General features: G+C 39.3%; 1 protein-coding gene across 2 annotated transcripts in view; it reads left to right on the forward strand.

Annotated features, from left to right (window-relative positions):
* Window positions 1–22211, forward strand: part of Anapc4 (anaphase promoting complex subunit 4) — a 31022-nt gene extending 8811 nt beyond the window's left edge. Inside the window, exons 8-28 of one of the 2 annotated variants that reach the window (XM_055624114.1) lie at window positions 259–363; window positions 1808–1891; window positions 3783–3869; window positions 4991–5055; window positions 5559–5601; window positions 5719–5795; window positions 6397–6497; window positions 6580–6631; window positions 11635–11690; window positions 11877–11926; window positions 12737–12793; window positions 13100–13156; window positions 15329–15422; window positions 17110–17207; window positions 17763–17824; window positions 17904–17942; window positions 18037–18138; window positions 19061–19135; window positions 19972–20145; window positions 21385–21508; window positions 21876–22211. In XM_055624114.1, the coding sequence (XP_055480089.1) occupies window positions 259–363; window positions 1808–1891; window positions 3783–3869; window positions 4991–5055; window positions 5559–5601; window positions 5719–5795; window positions 6397–6497; window positions 6580–6631; window positions 11635–11690; window positions 11877–11926; window positions 12737–12793; window positions 13100–13156; window positions 15329–15422; window positions 17110–17207; window positions 17763–17824; window positions 17904–17942; window positions 18037–18138; window positions 19061–19135; window positions 19972–20145; window positions 21385–21508; window positions 21876–22100 (1827 nt within the window). In that variant the 3' untranslated portion in view covers window positions 22101–22211. The remainder of the gene's footprint in view (window positions 1–258; window positions 364–1807; window positions 1892–3782; window positions 3870–4990; window positions 5056–5558; window positions 5602–5718; window positions 5796–6396; window positions 6498–6579; window positions 6632–11634; window positions 11691–11876; window positions 11927–12736; window positions 12794–13099; window positions 13157–15328; window positions 15423–17109; window positions 17208–17762; window positions 17825–17903; window positions 17943–18036; window positions 18139–19060; window positions 19136–19971; window positions 20146–21384; window positions 21509–21875) is intronic. The other variant, XM_055624115.1, reaches the window with a different exon arrangement.
* The last annotated feature ends 3178 nt before the right edge of the window (window positions 22212–25389 follow it).

Below are 25389 nucleotides of genomic sequence, written 5' to 3' on the forward strand. Positions count from 1 at the left end.
GTAAAGAAGAGAGAGAATAGCTCAGATTCTTAGGGAACATGTTGGGGCTCCAGTATTTGGTGTGAGTCCCTTCATGGAGGAGTTCAGACATTAGGGTGTTGGTACCTGCTTGGGCCACTCCTTAGGTATGTCAGGAACCAGGGTTGTGCATTTCTACTTTTTCAAGTTCTGTGTGAATTTTTGCTTCCATTGTTATAAGCAGATGCAGCCTGTCAGTAATAGCAAATGTGTCGGGCATGGCGATAACTGTTTTTGCAGATTGCGGGTACTTGTCTTGCTCTGTGTTTATCAAGTGATTTGAAGTCATTATCAGTGGTCACAGAGGTTTCCAGTGGTGGAGCATCAGAAGTTTCATATTTTCAGGTGAGTATTAGAACTCTCTTGCAGTATCAGGTATGTGGTTTACAGTTTTCCCCCTGGCACTAGGAATTGAAGTCAGGGCTTTACACATGCAGACCATGCTTTTACAGGGTTTAATTACTCATATCACTGGAGTCTAATACTCAGTAAAGTCTACTTGGACTTTCTAAATCTTGTATATTGAATGCTAGTGTAGTGAATATTATTTCTTGCACACTGCAGTTTAGTTTCATAGTTAAAACTGTTTTGATAGTCTGTTTTAGCAACTGGTTCCTTGACCAGTTTAGCTTTATGCTGAAAGTTTTCCTTTTTTTTTTAAAGGGACCTTTTCTGTCCGTAGAAAGTCTATATTTATTGGTCACTTAATATGTGACAGGTGCGTAGTGCTTCAAACACAGCTATGTAATGGATAGGCACTGCTGTGGTCTTCATTTGTAGGTAAAACTTTGGTCACGCAGGAACTGCAGAGCTTACTCAGTGACATTGCAGAATTGGGAAGTCATGCCAGGCCTTCCGCTTCCAGTATGTGTTCTCAGCCAGCACACTGCCACTTGAGTTAAATGGTCACTCAGTATGGGGGAAAATCTTTTCCAAACTGTGGCTTGTGTTGTAGACTAGGATATTGCCCAGGCTTCTGTATGTACATTATAGCTTTACTTTGTGAGGAAATCATCCCAAGTATTTCTTCTGAGCTGTTTTAACCTAAGTATGTCTGAACTCTCAGAGGTAGGACAAAAAGGATATGCATCCTTCCTTCATTCTATTCAGAACATCAGAGCGCCTGAGACTGTGGCTGTTTGTATTTGCTCTTCTTTGTGATGCTGAGAAACTGTTGATTAACAAGTTTGCATCTGAGGTTTAGTAAAATTATTTGTTTTTTTTTCTGTGAGGTTTGTGATAGATTTGTTTTTTGTTGTAGTTTTTGAGTTAGGTCTCATGTAATGTAGGCTTGACTCCAACTCATTGCGTGTAGCTAAAGATGACCTTGGATTCCTCCTTCTTCTGCCCACAACTCCCAAATTCTGTGATCACAGATTTGTGCCAAGGCCAGACATAATGGATAGTGACAACCTCATTGAAATATGACTCATACTACTGATATGCATGTGTTAATCTGTAATCTTTAATTCTTTTTACTTATATTAATTTTTTACATTAATCTATGGTCATTTTAAAATATTGTCATAATGTTGTAGGTTATTGTATCGGTAGCTACACAGAAGGGAGGGATGACTCAGTGTTGTACCCCAGTTGGCAACCCTGTTATAGTCATCTGCTGGTTTCCAAACTATGTTATGCTCACGGGACAGGATTCTGATAATTCTGGCATGTCGTTAGATTCAGACTCTTCTCTAAGCTAAGGGCTTGTTTTTGAGCTGAATGAGAATAATTTGTCTTCAAAAGAAGCAAATGCTCCTGTGACTCATTTTATTGTTTTACTTTGTAGCTTGAAACCAACCTGCTATATTCCTTCTTACCTGAAGTAACTCGGATGGCCAGAAAGTTTACTCACATTTCCGCTCTCTTACAGGTATGCATCCATAACCGGCTTTATGTTAGCCTCTTACTAGAGGCTCCTAACTTTCCATAAAGAAAACCATTAAAAGTTTATGTTGTACAAAGGCGCCGGCGGTGGGAGTGCTATAGACTAAATAAGTCTTACAATATTTATCAAATCAAAAGCAGAAATGTAATTGAAATCTCCTGTTCAGCCCTCTTAACTGCCTCCAAAAGAAAAGGGGGAAAATCCTGTAAATCTTCTACACTATTTGTAATGAAACTGTGACATAAAAATTTTATAGCTAAATTATTGTGGAAAAAGTTTTCAGATGAGTCACATTTTGTTCATAATAAATCCATTCTATACTGGTTCATAGTTTTGTAGGTAAGCAATTTGGGGTAGGCTGTTTCAAAAGGCTCTATAGAACTGTGCCTGGTGTAGCTCACCTTAAAGAAGCTGGTCATGCAAATCAGTGTGTGTCTCTAGACTACAATAGCTTTGTCTTTGCTCTACATCCCTCATTCTATAGCCAGCCCGTCTGCCCGTGCTTATTCACAAGGTGATGGCTGCAGGAGTCTCTCTTCACAGTATGAGTCTAGGGGTGCGAAAACTTTTGAGTTGTGCTGTTTCTGCTGTGTACTGTTAGAATAAGACACAGGGCAGGCTAAACAGTGTATCTGGATGGAGCATCTACAACAAATTACTGCTCTTTTGTTTGATTTACTACAGTCTTTATTTTGCTTGATATTAAAGATTTCTAGATGTTAGTATTTTCTTAGGGGTCCTGTCTGACAGTTGAGTATCTGAACAAAGCAACATTGTGACAGTATGTGTAAACTTTAAAAAGTACAGGATACTTATTTTTTCAGACACAAACTTGGAAATGTGTTATTGTAAATTTGTTAGAATCACTGGATAATGTAGTTTCTTAGTTAAGTGATTACCAAAGCTTAACCATGCTCTTCCGTAAATGTTGCTTTAATTTCCTCAGATTAGGGGAGGAGATGAGAGCTACCCAAGCTGTAGGAATACACGGCTTAGGCTGAGCCCAGAGCATTTCTTTTTCTCTTCTAACTGTCCTTTGGCCTAGACCTGGAAGCTTGTAGCCTCTGTACAATCTAATCTTCTACAAACCTGAACCTTGAAGGCTTTAGCTTCCAGCCTCCATCTGCTAACCTAGGCTTAGAATGTTTCAGCCTCTGAGATTTGCTGCTGAATAAACTTACCCTTGCTAGCTCTTTTCTGAACTCTCACTGGCTGGTGCAACTCAGCTGTTCTAGCCCAAATGCATCTCCATGTTGACTGACTCAATCTTGCTTCTCTCTAAGCTTCTTACAGAATTACTCTGCTTCTCCTTAAACTAACTCTGGCAATATGTTCTAATCTTCTGGCTCATTCTCCCTCTGTAACCTGTCTCTGCAAAACTGTCCCAGTAAAACTGCCACACATGCTACTCGTACCACTCCACTACTGTCCCTGCGCTGCTCAGCAGCTTCTCTTTCCCATGTGTGTCCTGAGAGTTGGGTGGATCCTAGCTCTGACTCCTTCTGTCAAATCTTCCTCTTTGTCACTTCGTCTGCCCCTCAATTAGGGGCACTTTCAAACCACACTGCTTCCTTCTGTACACTAATTAAAGGTGTGTACTAAAGGCATGTCTGTATTCTAGCCAGGTCATATTGTAATCCAGGGCCTGTCTGCATTCCAGCCGGATCACATAGACCTAGAAGGTCTTTAAATGTGATTCCTTGCCAAAGAAGTCATGTTGCTGGATTAAAACTCCTCTATATCTTCTCTTTTCCTATAGCTTTGTTGAGTTAGAAGAGTAATTGAAAGTAAATTCTCGATTTCTCTGACACAGCCAAAGAAGAACACAGCATGTTGTTTTGATTTTTTTTAACTATGTTTTTCTTTTTGTTAATAGTATATAAATTTGTCACTGACATGTATGTGTGAAGCATGGGAAGAAATACTAATGCAGATGGATTCTCGTCTCACTAAGTTTGTGCAGGTAATGTACTAATAACTGAACTTGATTCTGTGGAGATACTGAGTGTATTTTCTGTATTTGCCTTATGAGGTATATGAGGGTCAGAACTGGTGGTTTAGACTATAATCCCAACGCGCAGAAAGACAAGGGAGAGAGTTTGCCATGAGTTAAAGGTTAATGTGTGCTACAGAGTGAGACCCTCTCTCAAAGAAAAAGTGGCAAGCTGGAGAGATGCCTCAGTAGTTACGAATATTTGCTATTCTTGTAGAGGGCTCAAGTTCACATTGATTGGCTCACATACAATTGTAATTCTAGCTTCCAAAGGATCTGATGATTTAGCATCGGTGGGTACCTATATTCATGAACACACGTGTACACACACAAACACACACACATCATTTAAAGTAAAGCAAATCTTAAAAGAAAAATTAGCTGGATTTGTAGAAGGCTAAGATCATTATTTCTTTCGTTATTTCAGCTGGCTTGATATATATAACCTCAGTATTTAGGTTCAAAAAGAATTGTATTTGTCAGTTTTCTATTGCTATAACGAAGTACTGAGGCTGAGTAATATATCAAGAAAAGATGTTTATTTAACTCCCAGTTTTAGATTCTGAAAGTTCACGATTGTGTGGCATCATTTGTTCTCCATAATGGAGGATTTGTGCCAGGTGGCGTCTTGGCAGGAGCATATGTAACATGGATCACACTACCACAGGGAACCGGGCAGTGTGGTTGGATAGTATCTTTAATAATCACGCTTGGAAGAACTAGCCAGGTTCCCCTGAGTATCACCTTCATTCTTCCCACTCACTCACCTTCCATCCTCATCTACTTTTTAAAGAGTCCACCATTTAGCTGTCACCACATTGAGGAACTCTTGGGGGACAAACCATGACATACTCTCTTCCCTTCGGTACAGCTGCGCAAGAAGGGCTGTGAGCTGAAGCAGGTGAAATTGGGAGGGAGAGCAGGTCGTGAAATAGGGGACTGGCTGCCTCCAGTCAGTGAGGCCTGGTGATGAGTTGAATATTTGGGGAAAGGTTAAAGCAAGGGAAGAAGATTGCATTCCTATAATTTTGAATAAATATGCTTATAATTCACAAATATGTATTACATATTTTTTTTTTCATTCTGTCTAGGAAAAAACAACAACCACATCAGTGCAGGATGAGTTCATGCACTTACTGCTGTGGGGAAAAGCCAGGTGAGTGCACAGTTCATGCTCTCGGCTTGACTTCCTTTTCTGTCTTTTTTTGACAGTAAGTATTTTAAAAGTAATTATTTTCTCTATGGAAGTAAATTCTGGTATAAGGCCCTGGTTTTTAGGATTTTCTAAAATCCTAAAAATTTTCAAAATGATAACTTTGTTTGTTTGTATATATGTATGTATGTTTGTATGTATGTGTATTGGGTGTGTAAGAAAAAGCTTACCTTTTTCTTCCTGGCACCTTGGGGAGATAACTACCCAGGGTGATAATTAGTAGTCCTTTCTTGATGTTTCCAAATGTATACTTTATTCATTTCTGTATTCTTCTGTGTCATTTCTGTCTCTTTGTAAATAAAGCATAATCCTCATTTTGACAGGTGCTGTTTCTTCATGTTTATTTTGCTTCAAAATCCTGTTTGTACTTTGAAATTTAGGTTTTAAATGGCACATCCAGAGTTTAAGTACAGAAATTACTAAATTTTTTTCTTCTTTTGTTGTAGTGCTGAACTTCAGACTCTGCTGATGAACCAGTTAACAGTGAAGGTGCTATTAAAGTGTATATGTTTAAATGGCTGTGAACACACTCTGCATTTTGTTTATTTTTGGAATGACATATAGTATCATACTTACATGCTAAATGTATTTTCTTCTTTTAATTAGGGCTTAAAAAAACTTGGGCAGTCTATAGAATCATCATATTCCAGTATACAAAAATTGGTTATAAGTCACTTACAGAGGTATGGAAGTGATGGAGAATTTTTTTTTTTTTTGGTATTACATTCTAATTACATTGCATTGCTTATCTTTCTGCTTCCTTTTCTCCATTTTCTTTTCAAACCTTTTCTAGCTGTTTGCACTGGCATTTTAGGGAACTTGGCATAGCCAAGATTAAATCAATAGTGACAGTTCTTTTTCTGAAATGGTTTTCCAACATCTTTTAACCAAACTATTTTTTTGGACATTTGGGCTTTTTTCATTCATTTAACTGTGAAATAGGCCACAAAAGTGTCTATTGTTGAACAAATGTCTACATGGTAGAGTGCGAGGATTTGGACTAGGGGTACAGGCCACCTGTAGTAGGGGGCTTGACCGCATGGGACATCATCTGATCATGGTAGAGAATCTAATTTTGTAGTCTTATGTTTTCATCTCAGTTGTCACGATGGACAAATGATTCTAGTTCTTAGAAATAATTTAGGGAAATAATCCTTTCCTGTGGAAAGCTTATTAAGATTTTTTTTGTTTTTTTTTTTTTTTTCTGAGATGAAGCAGTGTTCAGGTTGTTGTTGACTATCATCTGGTTGATAGTAACGGGGCCTATCTCTGCTCTTTTGCTAGTGGGTCCGAGTCTTTGCTGTATCATTTGAGTGAACTGAAAGGAATGGCTTCATGGAAGCAAAAATATGAACCGCTAGGACTGGATGCTACAGGCATCGAAGGTACTGATTGAATTTTCTCATTGACTACATTAGATACGGTAAACTTACCCAAAGGTGACCCTGCTTTGTCTGTTTTCCTTAGGTGCTATTACTGCTGTGGGTTCTTTCATTCTCAAGGCAAATGAACTTCTCCAGTAAGTAATATATTACTTACCAGGAGTGTGGATATGAGAATATTTACTTTTGACTTAGATAAGAACCTACCAAGTTGACCTGATTAGATAATTTCTAATCAGAATTATGTGAGTAGCAGAGATCGTTTAATGAGAAATTTTATTTATGGTTCCTTACATCTTCACCCTCGTTCTAACCTGTGTCGTCTTCTGTGTTTACTTCTTTTACTTCATCCTCCTAAACCATGGCTATATTTTATTCCTTGTACCAACCAATTTTCTTTGTCTTTGTTATGATTTCCTGAGCACTGTCGGCCTTCTTGTCTTATTCTGTTGTGTTGTGTTGTGTTGTGTTTTGTGGCAGTGTCTATCTGTGTTTCCAGGCTGGCCTGAAACTTTCCGTCCTCCTCTTGGCCTTCCAAGGGCTGCAGTCGCAGGGTTCTGCCATTCCCCGCAGGCATCCTAGTTTTCTTGCACTGTCAGAGATATGTCTCTAGCATACCCTTCCCTGGTTTCTTTGTGTGAAGGGTACTGCCCCATCCTGGCATTCCTCTGCCCTTTTGGTGTCCCTTTTATCCTGCACCTGCTTGTTCTGTGCTTTGCTTCCCCTATCTGGCTATTTACAGAGACACTGTCTCTTTGCTTTCCTACATTAGACTTTTAGACTCTGAACCTTTTCTTAATTTTTTTTTTTTCCTAAAGCACGTCCTAAAGTAACTTACTCAGAAAGCAGATGTAGAAGGTAAACTTCCCTGTCTCTTTCCTATCCACATACAAAATTGATGATTTTTTCCAGGATTTAGGATCTGAAGATGCAATAATTTATCCTAGAATTTTCAAAGCATTGCTCCATTGCATTTAGGGCTTTTTATTGCTGATAGATAGGCTCTTGCTTTCTGATGACTTTGAAGGATACTTTTTTTTTAAGGTTTATTTAGTTACTGTGAATATAGTGCTCTGACTGCATGTAGGCCTGCTCACCGAGAGGGGCCAGATCTCATTATACTATATGTGGTTGGGAGCTACCATGTGGTGCTGGGAATTGAACTCGGGACCTCTGGAAGAGCAGCCAGTGCTCTTAACCTCTGGGCCATCTCTCCAGCCCTCTTGAAGGATACTTTTTATTTCATCACTTACAAGCATTAATCTTAATCCTTAACATCTTGAAGTTTCACAAAAGCATTTTTAGATGTGGGTCTTTCTATTTGTGGTCTGATATGAAAGAACTATCAAAACCTCAATCCTGCCCAGTGGTGGTGGCACACAGCTTTAATCCCAGAACTCAGGAAGCAGAGGCAGGTAGCGCTCTTCAGTTTGAGACCAACCTAGTCTAAAAAACCAACCAACCAAAAAACCCAACTTTAATCCTGTTAACTTATTCTAGTGATTTCTTTTTTTCTCTTTATTAACTGAGGTTTTCTTCTAGACATCTATGTGGACAGATAGTAGACTTGATGGAGTTTTGGGTTCATTTGTTTGTTTTTCTCCATGTCTCTTGTTTTTGTTTTTGCCATAATTTCCAACTTTGAAGTTTATGTTCTGAGAAAATTTCTTGGTGTAATTGTCTAATATTGCCACTCATTTAAATGTTATGGAACACTTACCTATAGTTTTGCTTTGAAAAATTTTTTTTTTTTTTTTGAGACAGGGTCTTGTTATGTAGCCTGGATTGGCCTTGAACACCCTCTGTAGCCCAGGCTGGCCTTGAACTCATGGTGTTCCTACCTTTGCCTCCTGAGTACTATGATTATGGATGTGTCCTTCCACTCTGAATTTTTAGCTGTGTTTTAAAGAAGTTTTATAAACTGAGTATACAGCACTGACCAAAACTGATAAAAGTCTCTGCCCTTTTTTGATTATAAAGCTTAGATTATAATGTGGGGAGATAGATAGTAAACCAACAGGTACTTAAAATGAATATAGCTCAGTAGTTATAGATAGAAGTGAGAAAAAAAAACAGGCAAAGTGTCAGATGGTTGTGCAGAGAACCCTTCATATCTGTGGATTACATATGCACATATCCAAGTTCAAGTCAGAAATGCTCTAGAAATATTGTATCTTTATCATATAGGTACAGACTTATTTCTTGCCATTATTTTCAGGATAATAAAGGAGTGTTGCTATCTATTTACACAGCATTTGCTTCAATTCTAATGTTGTTGTCTAGAGATGATCACTTATATGGAAACAATACACATCTTTGGGTGGAGGTATTCTGGTGTTTTGGTGCTCTTCTGTTCCTATGAGAAAACACCATGACCAAAGCAACTTGAAAAAGAAAGTGTTTAATTGGGCTTAAGGTTCCAGAGCATTAGAGTCCACAATGGGAGAGGGCAGGTGAGGCGTGGTGGCAGGAACAGCTGAGATCTCACATCTGGATCTGAAAGCAGGATGCAGAGAGCACATTAGGAATGGCAGGAGTCTTTAAAACTTTAAAGTCTGCCCCCAGTGACAAAATCAATAAGGTTTGTCCTTTTAATCTTTCCCGAACAGTTTCAGCAAATGGGAACATACATCCAAACATGATCCTGTGGGGCCCATTTTCATTGAAACACCCACAGCTGGTGTGAAAGAGGAGTCCTGCACCTAGTCCTCTTCAGTGTGAAGGGAACTGCAACATCAGAAAGGCCTCCTGGAGAAGATGAAGTTAGGGGGAGGTCGGAAGGGAGAGAGGGAGTCCTGGTGGCAGTTGGAACTTCTTTGGCATGGTCAAGGAGCTTCAAGGGCAGTGTGGCTGAAGTGGATTGAATTAGCACAAGCGGTGGAGTGAATTGAAAGGATGAGGGAGGGTGGGCTGTGTATGTAGAGGCCACAGGCACTGTAAAAGGCATAGGGTTTTTTTCCTTTGGGTTTGTAAGAGTCTCTTGGGCAGTTGAGAGCCACAGGTTAATACTTGGATTTTAGAAAGATCCTTTGCTCCTTATTGTTCAGAAGAGCTTGTAGTTAAGCAGACAGTTATGGGTATGACTATTTTCCCTAATTTTTCATCTTCAGATTAATTTTACTGCATTTCTTACATCTTACTTAGTACTTCTTCTTTGCTAATGCTTTAGAGTATATTGTATATATTTTGCACGTTTTTCTTAGAAGACATTTGCATATATTTTCTGAGAATATGGTTATTTCCCTTTACGTCAGAGTACAATTACCAGGATCTCAGCATTGATGCAGGACTTTAGTTTGCAGCTCACTTTGGGTTTACAGTGTCCCAAGAATGCCTTGTGCATTGGGTGCAGTTGAGGATCATCTGCTTTAGTTACTGTGTCTCTAAGGCTGAGTGAGAAGGCTGTTTCTCACTCCTACTTACGGTTTTTCTTGGTCTTTGCTGGACTCCAGCTCTGTGCCCTATTTGCACTTGACTTCTGTTGCTGAGCTCTGCAACTCACCAGCCCTTTTTATAAAAAAAATATATATATACATACATTTTTAAAATATTTTATTTATTTTATGTTTGAGTGCTCTATCTACATGCACGCCTGCATGCCGGAAGAGGGCATCAGATTTCAGGTTATGAGCCACTAAGTGGTTGCTGGGAATTGAACTCAGAACCTCTGAAAGAGCAGACCATGCTCATATCTGCTGAGCCACTTCTCCAGCCCTCTGAATTTGTTTTTATTTCTTTTATTTTTGTAAGTTTATAATTTTTATAGCCCTTCCCATTAACTGTCCCTTTAATGTGGCATTAGAACACAGAGGCTACAGACACTAATGTTCAGAAGACAAATGGGAAGAAAAATGGCATTGCTCTTCTTCCCTTTAAGTGTTTTGTGGTTCCCTACATTAGTTCAGAGCACATATGAAATATTAAGCTTTCTGTGATTGCTTTTCAATACACATTGAAGGTAGCTAAACTACTTGTTTCTTTCAAGCAAATTGCAGCATTATTATGGTAGCTTACAGATGGAAATATAAGCATTTTGATATTAGCTGATTGCCTGGGTAGAACTTAACTTTTGGAAAAGTCACAAAGAAACTTTTTGTTTTCATTGTTGCTGCAAACATTTTTGTGCCATAGCTTGATAACTTGTGAGGTATATCATACATAGTCTTTTCTCAAGTGTCGTTATACAGAAAAGTAAGATACTGGCTTAGTTTAAGGACTGTTGTGATAAAAAAAAAAAACCTGACAAAAAGGGAGAAATGGCTTATGTCACAGTTCATTATAACAGAGAAGTCAAGGCAGCGGGATCTTAAAACAGCTAGTTATATCACATCCACATTCAGAAGTAGAAAGAAATGGGAGCTTTCAATGTATTTTCCACTCCTGTGTAGGCCAGGACTGAAACCTAGGGAATGGTACTGCCTGCAGTGGGCTAGGTCTTCTCAGTTAACATACTCGAGGCAATCCCCCACAGACAAGCCTACAGGCCAACCTGGTCTAGAGGCTTCCTGTTTCAGACTCTTGCTAGAGATTCTACATTGTGTCTGATAGTTAGCATTAACTGTCACTGATGCTAATTCACTTTTCAGAGCTCACAGCATAGTTCTGGGAAAGGGTTTGAAGGACAGGAAGGTTACTTGCTTAGGGTAATTACCTCATAGATGTGAGCTTAAGGAGTTCAGAAGTGGTTTCTTTAAGATAAAGATATATGGTACTAAATTTGGAGGTACATGTATGTCAGAGGTAGTGACATCAGACAAATCTGTAATGAAGATTTTCTTTTAGAGCTAATGTTTTTCTGTTTACTGACCAGTAAATTTTTTTAAATGAAGTAATGTTGAAAGCTGTTTTTTTCTGATTTGTTTCTGAAACTGAGAAAGACTATTGTACAGCTTGTAGCAAGCCAGTTAGAACCAGTTACAATCTAAGTTACCTGCTTTATTTTTTAAAAGAACCAGTTTGCCTCTAAAAATATAGTTTTAGGGGTGTGTTTGATTTGTAAAAATCTGTTGTTCCAGGTATTTAATTGTCATCCAGACTGGATAAAATACAAGAGTGGGTGTATTATATTTTATGACAGTTGAACAATGATCTGTGAATTGCATGTGATAATCATTTTTCTGATTTATTTTTTACCTTTTAGAGTTATAGATAGTAGTATGAAAAACTTCAAGGCGTTTTTTCGGTGGCTATATGTAGGTAAGTTGATTTAAATTGTTTACTGTTTAAGATTTTAGGAGAAATATGTTTTTCTTAGTGGGAAGAAACTCTTCAAAATGAGAGGTTTAGTACTGTAAAGCACACATTGCCTTTGAAATGTGTCTGTAATTAAAATTGTGTTTGTGATGACCTTTATAGATAAATTTGAAACCTTTTTCTTTCTAGCAATGCTGAGAATGACGGAAGACCACGTGCTTCCTGAGCTGAACAAGGTAGTGGTGTCTGGGAGCGCGGGCAGCCCTGCATGTCCACATCAACACTCTCAAGAAAAAGTTAGCACTGAGCGCGTGAAGTCTAGGTTCTTCCGCTTTTCCCTAAGTAGTTCTGTAAACAAGAGTATTTACACGGCATTTACATTCTGCTAAGTTTTATAAATAATGTAGAGTGACTTTACACATGCAGGAGGCTACGCTTAGCTTATGTCCTCTGTCGCTGTGTGTAAAGGACTTTGAAGTTCCTGTGTTTTGTGTATGTAGAGTCTGGGAGCCAGTGTCCCCTGGATAACTAATGACAACTGCTGCTCCTCTCCTGTGTCTGTTGTTTCTGTTTGAGCTCAATGTTGCAGTCTTGAAGTGCTTTCATACAGTTACTAGCTATCAGAGTGCCAGCTAAAGACACTAAACAAATCTCATAAGTCTTGTTTTTATTTTTATTTTTTTAAAGGGCTTTTAAAAAAACATCGCACACTACATTATTATGGCTACCTAAATTTTTAATATCTGTGTTTTATAAAGTTCTGTGACAAAGCTTGTAGTCTTTACTTTGTAGTCTTGTAGTCTCTACTTTAATGTCCTGACGCCTTAAAAGCTTGTTTATTTTTCTTGAGAAGACTATAGCACTGAAGTCAAAGCTTGGTAAACAGTAGGTTTTAGCTGTCAGGACTTGTGATGGGTATATATGGCCTCACCTAGGGGGAAATCTGTGGAATCTGTGGGTCCTGCAAGCCCAGCCTTTCTGTATACAGGAGCCTTTTATTGGGAAGCTTTCTTGGTTTGACTTGTTTTCTCTGTCTCATATTGTTATAGATGACCCAGAAGGATATCACATTTGTTGCTGAATTTCTCACTGAACATTTCAATGAGGTAAGAAATTTATATTTCTACAGTTTTTGAGAATAATTTTGTTAACCCTCAGTAGTGGTAAGAGGTAATTACATTAAATTCAGTTTAATTGACAACCTTAGCAATTACTTAAAAAACAAACTCTTGAGCTAATCAGTGGCTGTACTTACTCAAGAAACTTAGTCTGCTTCTCTTTGTGTGTGTCTCATAATCTTTAAAAGAGGAGCCGCAACAAAGCTTTCTCATAGAATACATATTTTTGTAAATTTAAGATGCTTTCTTTTTATTTTAAGTACACTTTAGAACTAACCTGTATTTATCCTCCAGGCTCCAGACCTTTATAATCGGAAAGGAAAATACTTCAATGTTGAAAGAGTTGGTCAGGTATGGACATTAGATTAAACTTGTTTGATTTTTAAGAATAACTTTTAAACTAAATAATGTTAATTTGAAAGGGCATGTCAGGGGTCATAGGAAGAACTGGAGGGAGGGTATATCAGAGGGATTGTAGGGAGAAAAGGGAAGAGGTGAAATAATATATTTTAATTAGAATAAATTTTTAAAACTTAGTATTAATTTGTATTATCCAAAGTTTATGATAATTTAATATCAAATATCGTGCAGGTCTGCCTTTTCAGTAAAATGACCAAAGATAAATGTTATAGTATTTGACTCTGAAACCTTTTATATTCTGAACAATTATTGAGGACACCAAACACTTTAACTCAAGTATTAACTGTCACGTGCAGATATTATTGTTAGTGAAAAAGTGTTTGTTCAGGCTGGAGAGATGGCTCAAAGGTTAATAGCACTCAAAGGTTCTGAGTTCAATTCCCAGCAACCACATGGAGGCTCGAAACCATCTATAATGTGATCTAGTGCCCTCTACTGGCATGTGGGCATATATGTAGGCAGAATACTGTATAAATAATAAATAAATCTTTTTTTAAAAGATTTTAAAAAATAAATCTTTTTTAAAAAGCACTTTTTAAAAAAAATGTTTATTCATTCACTAATTAAAAATAATCCAGTTTTCATTATGTTTTAATGGAAAATTTCAGTGGCCTGGCATTGCTTTATATGCTACCAACACTCTTTGCTGCCCAGCTAGTAGAAGACAGTTTAGGTCCCCTGTTCACATTCATGCCCAGTCTCTGCTTTGATATGCTGTTTTGGCTAATGTCGTTTAAGGATATCTGGATTCAAACTTGTTCTTGGAAGGGACAGCAGTGTAATAGTTTTGTCAGGTAGTTGAGGATGTCTTTTGATACAGTACCAAACCCAGCAAATGGTGGCTTCTCAGAGGTTAGATTTAGTGTGGAATCTGAGTCCCTAAATGAGCTTTCTATTGCTTGAACACTGAACCTGTTCATCTTCCTTATAAGGGGGTGATCTGTTATTCATGTGGGGCTTTGTAAAGTCTTGTCTTGGTATTTTTGCAAATACTGGTTCTGTGAGGTCATAGATCTCCCAGGTGCTAATGTCTTATAGCAAGTCTCCAGAAGTTATATCTCATTAGTCACTAGCCTCATGAGAGAATTCTTTAGTACTGTGAGGCTGTCGGACATCACAGTGGCAGCTGTGGTTTCTTAACTTTTAATTCCTGCTTAAAAGGTTTGTTTCTTTCTTGAGACAAGGTCTCACAGAGCTTGAGCTGCCTACGCTCCTCCTGCTGGGATCATAAGTCTGTGCTGTCACACCCAGCTGGAAGTTTAAATGTTATGTTGGCATGAAATAGCTTCTGGTTGTTGGGCTCAGAGTGACAGGCTTACTGTTTTTCCAGAAAATATCTTCCTAATACCTAAGGTTTTTCCTCGAGTCACTTTTTCAAGTAAAAATGGAATTCCTGTCTTAAGCATTGTCTAACTTAAACTGAAACAGTTCCACAAGTGCCTCCCTTAGGGTAACTTTCCCACTTTGGTATGGCAACAAAGGTGCCGTGTGCCTTCCTCCCAGTTGTCTCACGCAAAACAAAAAAGATCTGTACTCAGAGCCAAGATCTAATAAAGTCATTAGAAGCTCTTCAAGGAGAAGTAGAAGTATGAGCCTGTGGGGCGGGACTGTGGTGAGTGCCTGCCTGATCTGGGCAACCACCGTGATCCTTGGTGAGGACGGTAGCCACTTTCCCCACCACCAGTGCACGTGCCAAGGCAATGAAAGAGGCACGAGGTCTTGGGATTGTTACGAACCTGCTGCTGATCTGTTGGGTCCCTGGAAGGGTCTTGAGGACTCGCAGGGGTCTGTGGTCACTCTCCGGGAACAGCCGCCCTGGAGTACACTGAGAGCTGGCACTCAGTTTTTAACGATTTAAAATGTGTTCATAGAAAGGAAGCACAGACAAACTCAGTTCTTCGTCTCCATTCTAACTTCATTCTGACCTTTCTAACCATTTAGTTTATTTGCTTGACATTTAGCAAACCTTTGTCCCTTCTCTTTTTTAACAATGACTTTTAGGGAATTTGGCAGTAAAGCACAATAACACACTAAATGAAGAAAAAAAGTGATTTGAGAAGTTTCATTCTTTACTGAATTTCAGTGGTCTACTCTTACTTATAGTATTTGAAAGATGAAGATGACGACCTTGTGTCGCCCCCTAACACGGAAGGAAACCAGTGGTATGACTTCCTCCAAAACAGCAGCCACCTGAAAGGTACTCACGAGCTTGTTAGTAGTGGACTGGGACCAGGCGCTTACTGTGCCAGTTGGCAGTTGAGCTGGAAACCTGCTGAATGCCCCTAACTTCTTTGGGGGTGGCTTCTTATCTCCATTGTCTTCAATTGGAGAGATAGCAAAATGACAAATAGTGTGTGGCACTCTCATGACTTATGTAAACCACTGTGTGACACCAAGTAAGATGTTTTTTACTTTCATGACATCAGCCAGTCACAACTGCACCGGAGGGTTCTGATGTTCACTTCAGTATGAACTACAGACCTCGAGTGAGTGTCAGAGTCCAAAGGAGTGACGCCTTAATATCCCCACCAGACTGCCCCAAAAGCCCAGGCCCCACATTGCCCATGCTTCTGCCTGGAAAGCTACAGGGGCTTTCCATACCTTCCTTTTCTTCACCTTGAAAAAACTCAGGTTTTCTAACTTGCTTACCTAAAAAAAACAAAAAACAAAAAAAAAAAATTAACCCAAGAGCAGCCAGGCAGGAGATGCATGGAGTAGGTGTGGAGGAAAGGCCAGAGTTCCAGGCCCTCTCAGAACTCTGTTCTCCAGCCCAGAGTCTCTTCAAGCCCCAGCATATGGGTTTCTTTCATTTCATTACATAGATGTGACTGATCATGTCGTTGGCCATTGATTAAACTCAACCTCCAGGGTTGGCAGATAAAGTTGGAAAGTGAAGCTTCTGATCAAGGGGCCCTATTCTGAGGCTGCCTAGGAGCCTTCCTACTGACTTGGAAAATTCCAAGGATTGGAGGAACAGTTTTAGGAGTGGGAGACAAAGATCATATGCCTTTCACTCATACCATTCTCTGTTTGGTGCTTAGCAGACTAATGTTTAAAATACATTTCAGCCAGTATACCCAAGATGTAAGGTGTTTGCAGATACCTGCCAAGCTGTAAAGAACGGGGCTTAAGAGTCACACTCTGTACTTACAGCTCTAGGAAGCCATTTTTATGCCAGGCAGTTGTCTGAGCCTGGTAAGCCTGTTCGTTTAATCTGGAAATTGGAGAATGTGATGCCTATTTCATACAGTTTCTGTAAGGAGCATTAACAAGAGAAAAAGAATCTCCCAAGGTCTGGGGTGCAGTTCAGCAGTTAAGAACTGCTGTTCTCAGGGCCTCACAACTGGACTATAGCTCTGTAGGGGTCTGGTGCCAGCGCCATCACTCATGGGTACAGACTCACACATGTAGACATAATTGAAACTAAACAACAACAACAAAAACAGAACTTTGCAGAGTAGGAAGGGGAAATGCTATTTCGTACATCACTTTCTACTCCTAAAGCAGCCTTTTTTAAAAAGTAAAGAGATTTTTGTGTAGTTTATTTCTTGTTTCTGTTTCAATACCATATTTTCCAAGATAACACTGGCTGCCCCTTGCCACTGCACTGTAGCAAAGAGTAGAGCAGGTTGAGCTGTGCGTCATTATATGTTCCGTGGTTCCCTGTGTGCGCCCTCCTTGTTAGACCAGCAGAAATGGAGCTGGGCTTGGGTGAGACCAGGTGTCCTGAGGTGGGTTTAGTAGCTGTGGTCATTGTTAATGAGATATATAAAGGTATAATTACACCGTAAGGTATAGGGGGTTGGTTCTAACAGTGTTTTCTCCTAATTATTGCTTTGCTATAGCTTGTTTTGGGTTTTGTTTGTGTTTTTGTTTGAAACCAGAAAGCCCTTTGCTGTTTCCTTATTACCCGCGAAAATCATTGCATTTTGTGAAAAGGCGGATGGAGAACATTATTGATCAGTGTTTGCAAAAGCCAGCAGTAAGTCTGAAAGAAATACATGTCTTTATGTGGGAGTGAGAAAAACTGCAGTATCTGGCCTACTTACGTAAATGACCATTTCACTGTTTTTCATTGTTAAAATCGGCAGTTTTCTACTGTTCATCTTGTTAATTCCTTACATAAATTTTCTAAATGGGCTATTGAAATTATTGGCATCTTTAGGAATTTGTTCCAAGGGGAAGGCTTAGTTTCTCTGAATCTTATTTCCAGAGCTGTTGTGTCTTGTTTTCACTGCTGAATGATGGCTACCAGCTCCTTTTTAAACCTCAGAACTCTCTCTTTTTCTTCCATTCTGTTGTTAAGCTTTCCTATCTCAAAGCTTGATGATAGGGAAACTTTAATAGCGATAGTTATATTTTCTGTAGAGTATTTCTATATGTAAGTGAACTAATTTTGTCCTTTTCCCATTGTTTGATGTTGTGATGGGGTGAGATCAGGGTCAAACCCCGCATTTTGAGCTTGCTGACTAGACATTCTTCCCACTGAGCTTCATCCTCACCCGTGGTCATTTGTTTTAAACTTTGTCTTATATAGGATGTAATCGGAAGATCGATGAATCAAGCAATTTGCATTCCATTATATAGAGATGCTAGGAGGTAATTCTCTTTATCCATATGCACTATAAGTTTAGCAGTGATTATAAAGTTTTCTCATGTTGTTTTCTTACTGTTTTAGCATGGAGTCTACACGTAGATTGTTAAAATTCCCGTTTCTGTAAGTATTCTTCCCCATCCGTTGTGGACAGTAAACTGTGTTCTAACCTTCGGCAGCTTGATACCTTATCTTGACATTACATTTTGTTCCTTAGGTGGAATAATAAAACTTCGAATCTACATTATCTTCTTTTTACTATCTTAGAAGATTCAGTTTATAAAATGTGCATTTTAAGGAGACATACTGATAGTTCCCAGTAAGTATTAATCCTTAAAATGATTTCTTTTTCTAGATTATAATGATGTATAGATATTATATGTTAACTTTTTCGTAGGGTCAGAAAAAAATCTGACAGTGGAATCAGGATTCTATCTAAGAACTTTTAGACTTTCAAAGCTGCATTCTGGGTACATTATCAAAAGGCTTTTCATTTTGTGTTAATGATGACTTTCAGTACATGGGAGGCTCTGTCCACAGAAACTTAACTTTGAGATTCTAAAAAAAAAAAAAAAAAAAAAAAAATACATCCAGTTCAAGGTTCCATTAACATTTTTGTTATTGTTGTTGCTTTTGTTTTTTGAGACAGGGTTTCTCTTTGTAGCCCTGGCTGTCCCGGAACTCTCTGTAGAGATCTGCCTGCCTCTGCCTCCTGATAAAAGGTGTGGATCTCCATGCCTGCCACCATCACTGGCTCCATTAGCATCTTAAATGGTGTTAAATGTCAGTTTAAAGGAAAGTTTTTGAGACTGAGATGTTGCTGTAAAGAAATAGTTTGGCTTCTCCCATACCCTTAGTTAAGTAACTACATTGTTTTTTGTTGTTATTTGTTAGTTTGTTTTGAGACATAGTTTACTGTGTAGCTCTGGCTGCCTGGAACCTTTTGTAGGCTAGGTTGCCCTGGAAATCAGATACACCTGCCTCTGCCTCCCCTCCTCTGTGCTCCACCTTTAATCTCAGCAAGTATCTAACTACTTTGATGACTGTAAGATTTTAAACTCAGGTCATTTATCCTGGGATGTTTAGCCCAAATACCAGTATTCTGTAGCAAGAGTATAATGTTTTCCATCTGCCAACTGATCAGTTACTTAGGTTATTGACTATCCAGTTTCTTCCATAAAGTCATTTATTTATTTATTTATTTATTTACTTACTTACTTATTTATTTTTCTTTCTTCAAGATCTGTAAGTAATGGACTAATTGGTATTAAATTTGGGAGTTTCACATATGCCACAACTGAAAAAGTCAGAAGAAGGTAAGTCTTCAGCCTGGATTAGGTGACAAGCTCAGGTCCTAGGGTAAAGGTGCCTGTGTCCTCTAGTTATTGGGTAGGAGAGTGTCAGACTTAGAGATGGTAAAGGCAAAAGTGATCTCTCACTTCCCACAGAGGACAGGGCTCTTCACGTTTTATACATAGAGGCTGTTAGAACTTTACTGCCCTGCAGGAATTCGTGTGTCTTTATGTGCTGTGCTTTGCTATAATTCTTCTAAGCCAAGGAAGTAATGTGGTTCAAGAAACAGATGTCCTGTGAGGCTGAAGTCTGTGTTAGTGCCTAAAGCAGCAACAGTGTGAAGTGATGTTCATCTCTTGAGTTTTTTAGGGTCCAGAAGAATCTTAGCAACCAAGCCACACCCCAACACCCTGTGAAAGCGAAAGAGACACTGAGCACTGGCTGGTCTCTCCTCACTGTTTTCCTTACCCACTGGTTTTAGTGGTACTTTGGAGATAGGCTTTTCACATGTGAAATCTTATTTTCATCTTCAGCCTGTAACAGGAGGTGTCACCCGTGAAATCTTAGTAGACATAGGCTAGCCATTGATGTCAGGTGTTTAGAATTGGGAACCAACTTCACAGATTTTTCTTCTTTTCTCATGGTTGCCTATTTTTAAGATTTTATTATAGTGAGGAAATTATATTGAGAAGGTAATTTAGTAATTTTTTAAAAATAAAAACTAGTGGGATAATTCGTCGTGTAGAGAATGTCAGTGTCGTAAATTATTTTTTGGCCTTGGTGCCAGCATGAAGTGATCCATGCAGTGGTTTCTTAGCAGTTGTGATTATTTTGACCTAACAGAACACTTTGCTTCCAGCACTTACAGTTGTCTAGATGCCCAGTTTTATGACGACGAAACTGTGACTGTCATCCTTAAAGACTCCATGGGGCGCGAAGGAAGAGACAGGATTTTGGTTCAGTTGCCACTGTCATTAGTGTATAACCGTGAAGACTCCGCGGAGTATCAGTTCACTGGGACTTACTCAACAAGGTAACTGACTCGTTAGGAGATTGTCCGCCTCATAGAGCAAGAAGCTTTTCTGTCGCCCTGCTCCACCCTCCCGCCCCCTCCTCTCAGCCTTACCTTGGCTGGCCTTGAGCACATGGTCTTCCCGCCTTGGTCTCTATTGCTGGAACTACCAGTGTATAGCACTGTGGTAGCTAACAGTTGACTGGGGGTGGGGGGATATTTGTTTGTTTGGGGTTTTTGTTTTGTTTTGAGACAAAGTCTTGCTATGTGGACCAGGCATGTCTTTAACTCATAAAGACACACCTAAAACTTTATTTTAATACGCATCAAAGATTATTATTGTTTTAGGCATGCCAGATACAGATTTTTAGTTAGTAGGGATAACTATTGGGACAGATGAATGGAAATATTCCTACCTTGTATTTTTTGTCTTTGATTTTCTGTGTTGTTGTTCTGGAAATTGAACCCTAGGTTTTTCACATGCTAAGAAAGTGCTCTATCATGTAGTTATATTCCAGCCATTTTTTTTTTTTTTTTTCAAGAGACTCATTATGTACCTTTGACTAGCCAGGAGCTCCCTAGGTAAACTAGACTGGCCTAGAACTCACATGGTTCTGCCTGCCTTGTCTCCTGTGCCTGCACACCCAGCCCTCCAACCCTGTGTTTGAGGCAGTCTCACTGTGTTGCCCATGCTGGTCTTGAACTCTGTAATCCAGATCCTCTTGATCCTCTTCCTCACAGGATTCCAAATTGCTGGGATTACAGACCTATGTGCTAGGCTCAGCTCACTTTGTTTTAGATGCAGACTTTAATAGCTTTCTTGTACCTTTAGCTTAACAGTTAAAGAAAAAGGATTCCCAAGAATGGCGTGGCTCCATTCCATTTTTCAGACACATTGTTATCAGTAGTTTATAGTGGAATTTAATTTAGATTTGTATTTAGTGTTTTCTAGAATTAGGACTTCATTGTTCATTTTGAAAGTATATGACCTGTTCTAAGAGGAGAGTTTTGTTGACTCTGACTTTTAAGTAACTACAGTCTCTCTAATTGTAAGATGCTGTTATTTTCCTTCTTTGAAAGAAAGTAAAAAACCTGAACTAGTGTGACATTCTATGTGTTTGGCATTACAGTGTGTTTACAGACTATCTTATCACAGATGTTTTGTGGTGGCTGCTCGAATTCTGTTGAGAATGGGAGTATGGGTAGCAGAGTCCCCCTGATAATCCAGGGAGGATTTTGACTCCTGGTTGTTTTCTGTAGGCTTGATGAGCAGGGCAGCATTATCCCCACGCGCACCGTGCACTTTGAGAAGCACTGGAGGCTGCTGGAGGGCATGAAAGCGCAGTATGTTGCTGGGAACGGCCTTCGAAAGGTGTCCTGTGTGGTGAGTACTGCAGATGGTGCAGGATGGGACCCTGCTTCTCTGGAGCCTCCTTCAGACACCTTCTTTATGTCATTTTGTGAGTCATAGTTTCTGTTAATTATGAGCGTATAGTAGCCTTGACTGCCTTGTTCTGAGAAAGCTTACTAAATAGGTAAAGATAACCCTGGATTCCGCTAATCTTGTTTTACCAAGAGGTCATTTTACATAAGGTGAAAACCAAGTTGAGTGTCTTTGTAGTAAATGATTAGGACTATAGCTCCTGTAAAGCCATCGTTTGATTTATGCCCCTGATTTTAATTCCTTAACACATAATGTATTTGTTAAGCCTTTCATGTACACAGTATTAATCTTCCTTTGTTTACATTAGTTAAGCTCAAACCTCCGGCATGTGAGGGTGTTTGAAATGGACATCGATGATGAATGGGAGCTTGACGAGTCTTCAGATGATGATGATGAGGCTGGTGGGAAGCCTGTGAAGATCAAGGAGGAAGTGCTATCAGAGTCAGAGACAGAGGCTAACCAAGATGCTGCTGCCCTAGACCCAGACATAGTCATCAAAGTGGAGAAACTTGACCCTGCGTTGGACTCGTGACCCAGTTTGGCAGCAGGTGTTACTATGGCAAAAAGACAGTGGGGAGACAAAGATGGTGGCATTGAATTATCTGTGTATCAAAGAAATAAAGGGTAAATTTTATTTTTCTTATACTCTGTTTCATTCTTTTGGAGGAGCGTCACTGTGGTAGTCTCCTTTCTTGCTGAGATTTCTTTTTCACGCTGTGCAGAGCTAGTATTTAAAGAAAACACAAATTTCATCTGAAGAAAAAGGCAAGTTGTTTTTGTCAAAAGGTGTCCTCATCATTCCTGTGTGAGGGAGCAGTTACGTTTGAATAGTCAGGGCACATATGCCTGTAATCTCAGCACTTTAGACAGCTGAGGCAGAAGGCTGGAGAAAGTTCAAGGTGAGCCTGAACTAAATTTAAATAGCTGTTTATCCCTATACTCTGGTGCATTTCATGTATTTTCTTTAAATATTTATTTTTACTATTTTTAGTGACTTGGGTCTGTGTTTATGAGGCCTCAGAGGCCAGAGGTGTCCGATCTCCTGGAGCTGGAGTTATAGGCAGTTGTGAGCCTACCAGCATGGGTGCTGAGAACTGAACGCAGGTCTTCTGAAAGAGCAGAGAGAATTTTTAACTTACGAATCATCTATCTAGCCCCTATATTTCATATTTTAAGAACTAGGCCTAATTTTTGTCTTCCCTTTCTAAAGTTTTTGACTTCTAGGATACGTGAAAAATTTTAAAGTAAATTATATTGGTTTATTCTAATGCTAAGACAAAAGATAAATCCTATCTTATGATTTAAAATAGCAAAACACTGCTGTTTTGCTATGGCCATGTGATCATCTTTTGGGCTGTGTCCCTGTGTGTGTACTCTAGCTGTGTTTTTCTCCTTGTGTAGACTTGGTCAGGGCTACACAAACCAGCTGTTTGGCCGTCAGGAACATGAGATGTGCGGATCAACTACACATAAGCTGGCTTTAATGAACGTGAGCTCCCGTTCACTTCCTAACGCTCATGCCTGCATTAGAGTTGTATTCTCACATGGCTTTTTAAGAGATTCCAGTGTATATATGAATTCTAACATAGGTCACTGATAAATGAAAAGACTTGAAGCTTTAAATAGCTGTAGGCAGGAGGAGGTATTAATAAGCAGGCAAGCATTATGTGGTTTAATAGGGAACTCAGTGTGAGGGTAGAGTCCTGCTGAATAGAAAGTACAGCAGCTCTGTGTTTTCAGGCTTCTGTATTCCCCTCCGCTGAACAAGGTACCCATGCTCGTGTTCCAGAGCATCAAAAAAGAAACTGAACCCTTTAATCTGAGAAATCAGAAGAGAGGTAATAACCCATTCCTCAAATGGTCCCTTTTTAGTCAACATGACAATGAAGTTCCTTCCCTCTGCCTTCATCCTCAGAAGAAAGTGATGGATGGCAGGCAGTTGTTTTTCTCTTTTGTCTTCCACTTACAAGTGATTGATCGGCCTTTTGTTGTTTGTTTCTGTTGTCATCAACCTCATCCAGCTCATCAGAGCACTTACCTTTTATGGGGTTAGGTTTTGCCAAATTCTGGAATTGGGCAATTTCACAAAGTAAATTGGGAATTTCACAAAGTAAAAGCAATTAAGATCTTTATTTGTAGTATTTGCCCGGGTGCTTCTATGTATCTTATCTGTGGGCCTTGAAAGGAAAGCAGAATGGAAGCCGCTGTCCTGGATAGGTGCTGAACATAGTGGGCTTTGAAATTCAGAAGGCACCTTGCCATCCCACACTGAAAACCTGGTAGTCTTGAAACTGGTCAGTCTCTGATTTACATAAATGTCCTGATAGTTGGTCAGTGTTTATAGCACAGTGCAAAATGTTTTAAATCAGATTTTCATGAGCAGTAAAGATAACTGTTAGACAATAGGTATGCTAAGCATTTTAGAGTGAATACATTGAATCAATTTACCTAACTTGGAAGGCTTGAGGGAGCAAATAATCACAGATTATTTTTAGAATGAATTTTGCTTTCAAATCCACAGCTGTTTCCCTATTCGCCAGGCGTCTACCCATGTGACTTCAGTGTTAGGGTTAGAAAGGCTTGGTACATGCACAGTGACTCCCTGGGTGGTTCCAGCAGACGCAGAAGTTGGAGCTGAAGTTCTCAGACTTTCCTAGAGCTTGGATCAAGCCACCTCTATGGGTTTGCCAGTTACTGTGTGAAGCTGATTTAAGTTTCAGTCATTCCTAGTGACGGGAAAGCAGTTTCTGGTTAATGCTTTTCCTGTTACAACAAATACGAACAGGATTCATTTTACACCCAAAAGAAAAAAAAATGTAACTGATAACCACACTTAAGTTTAATAAAATGTATAGTATAATGGTTATTCTATATAATTACTATGTATACTATCATTGTTTTTACCATTACATACTTTGCTTTTTAAATTTTTCTTGGTACTGCAGATCAGAACTGGGGTAGGCACTTGACCACTGAGCTACATCCCTAGTCCAAGTACTTTGGCTTTTAATATCTAGAATAATGTAGTCATTACAGACTGTCACTTCTTCAGTATATAGAGCTACAGTTTCTGAATTTACAGTTAGAATTTAATGACTAAAAGTACAATATGAGAGGAAGGGCAGGGCCTGGCAAGTAAAATAGACTACTGTTCCTGGCTGTGTGCAACGAACACTAGTTAACTGCTCTCTGTCCAGTGGGGTTTGGGGCTTGAGGACACCGGAGCCAGGGGGCATGGGGCATGTTGTGAAGCCCGACAAGATTAACATCTGGAGAGGGCGGTAAGACTGAATCTACATAGTCCTGGCTGTCCTGGAATTTAACTAGGTAAACCAGGCTGGCCTTGAACTCAGAGATCAACCTACCAAGTACTGAGATTAAGGAGTGCATCTCCTAGCTCACAATTGAAAAGATTTATTTTTTATGAGGGCCTCGAACTCACAGAGGTCCACCTGTTTCTGTCTCCAGAGGGCTGGGATTAAAGGTGTGTACTGCCATGCTCAGCTAGATTAGCACTTCTTATTTTGTGTTGCCCCTTTCCAGGGTAAGTTGTATGGAAGCTTTAGAAATGTAAATGGCATACCTGCTTCTCTCTTTCCCTTTTCCTCCTTTTAATTAGTTATGCAGTCACTTTATACCAGGCTTAATATAACTGTGGTAGAACCTTTCTAATTCTCTGGCTTTGTAGTTTTGTTTCCTTCCCATTGTACTCTTTGATTTTTTTTTTTTCCAAACTGTAAGTTTTATACTCATCAAATGCTAAAGAATTCCATTTTTTCAAATCAGGATAGTTCAGTTTAAATACAAAGGGAAACCATGAA

Source organism: Psammomys obesus, unplaced genomic scaffold (assembly GCF_907164565.1).
Source record: "Psammomys obesus unplaced genomic scaffold, mPsaObe1.curated_primary_1811, whole genome shotgun sequence".
NCBI classification, from domain to species: domain Eukaryota; kingdom Metazoa; phylum Chordata; class Mammalia; order Rodentia; family Muridae; genus Psammomys; species Psammomys obesus.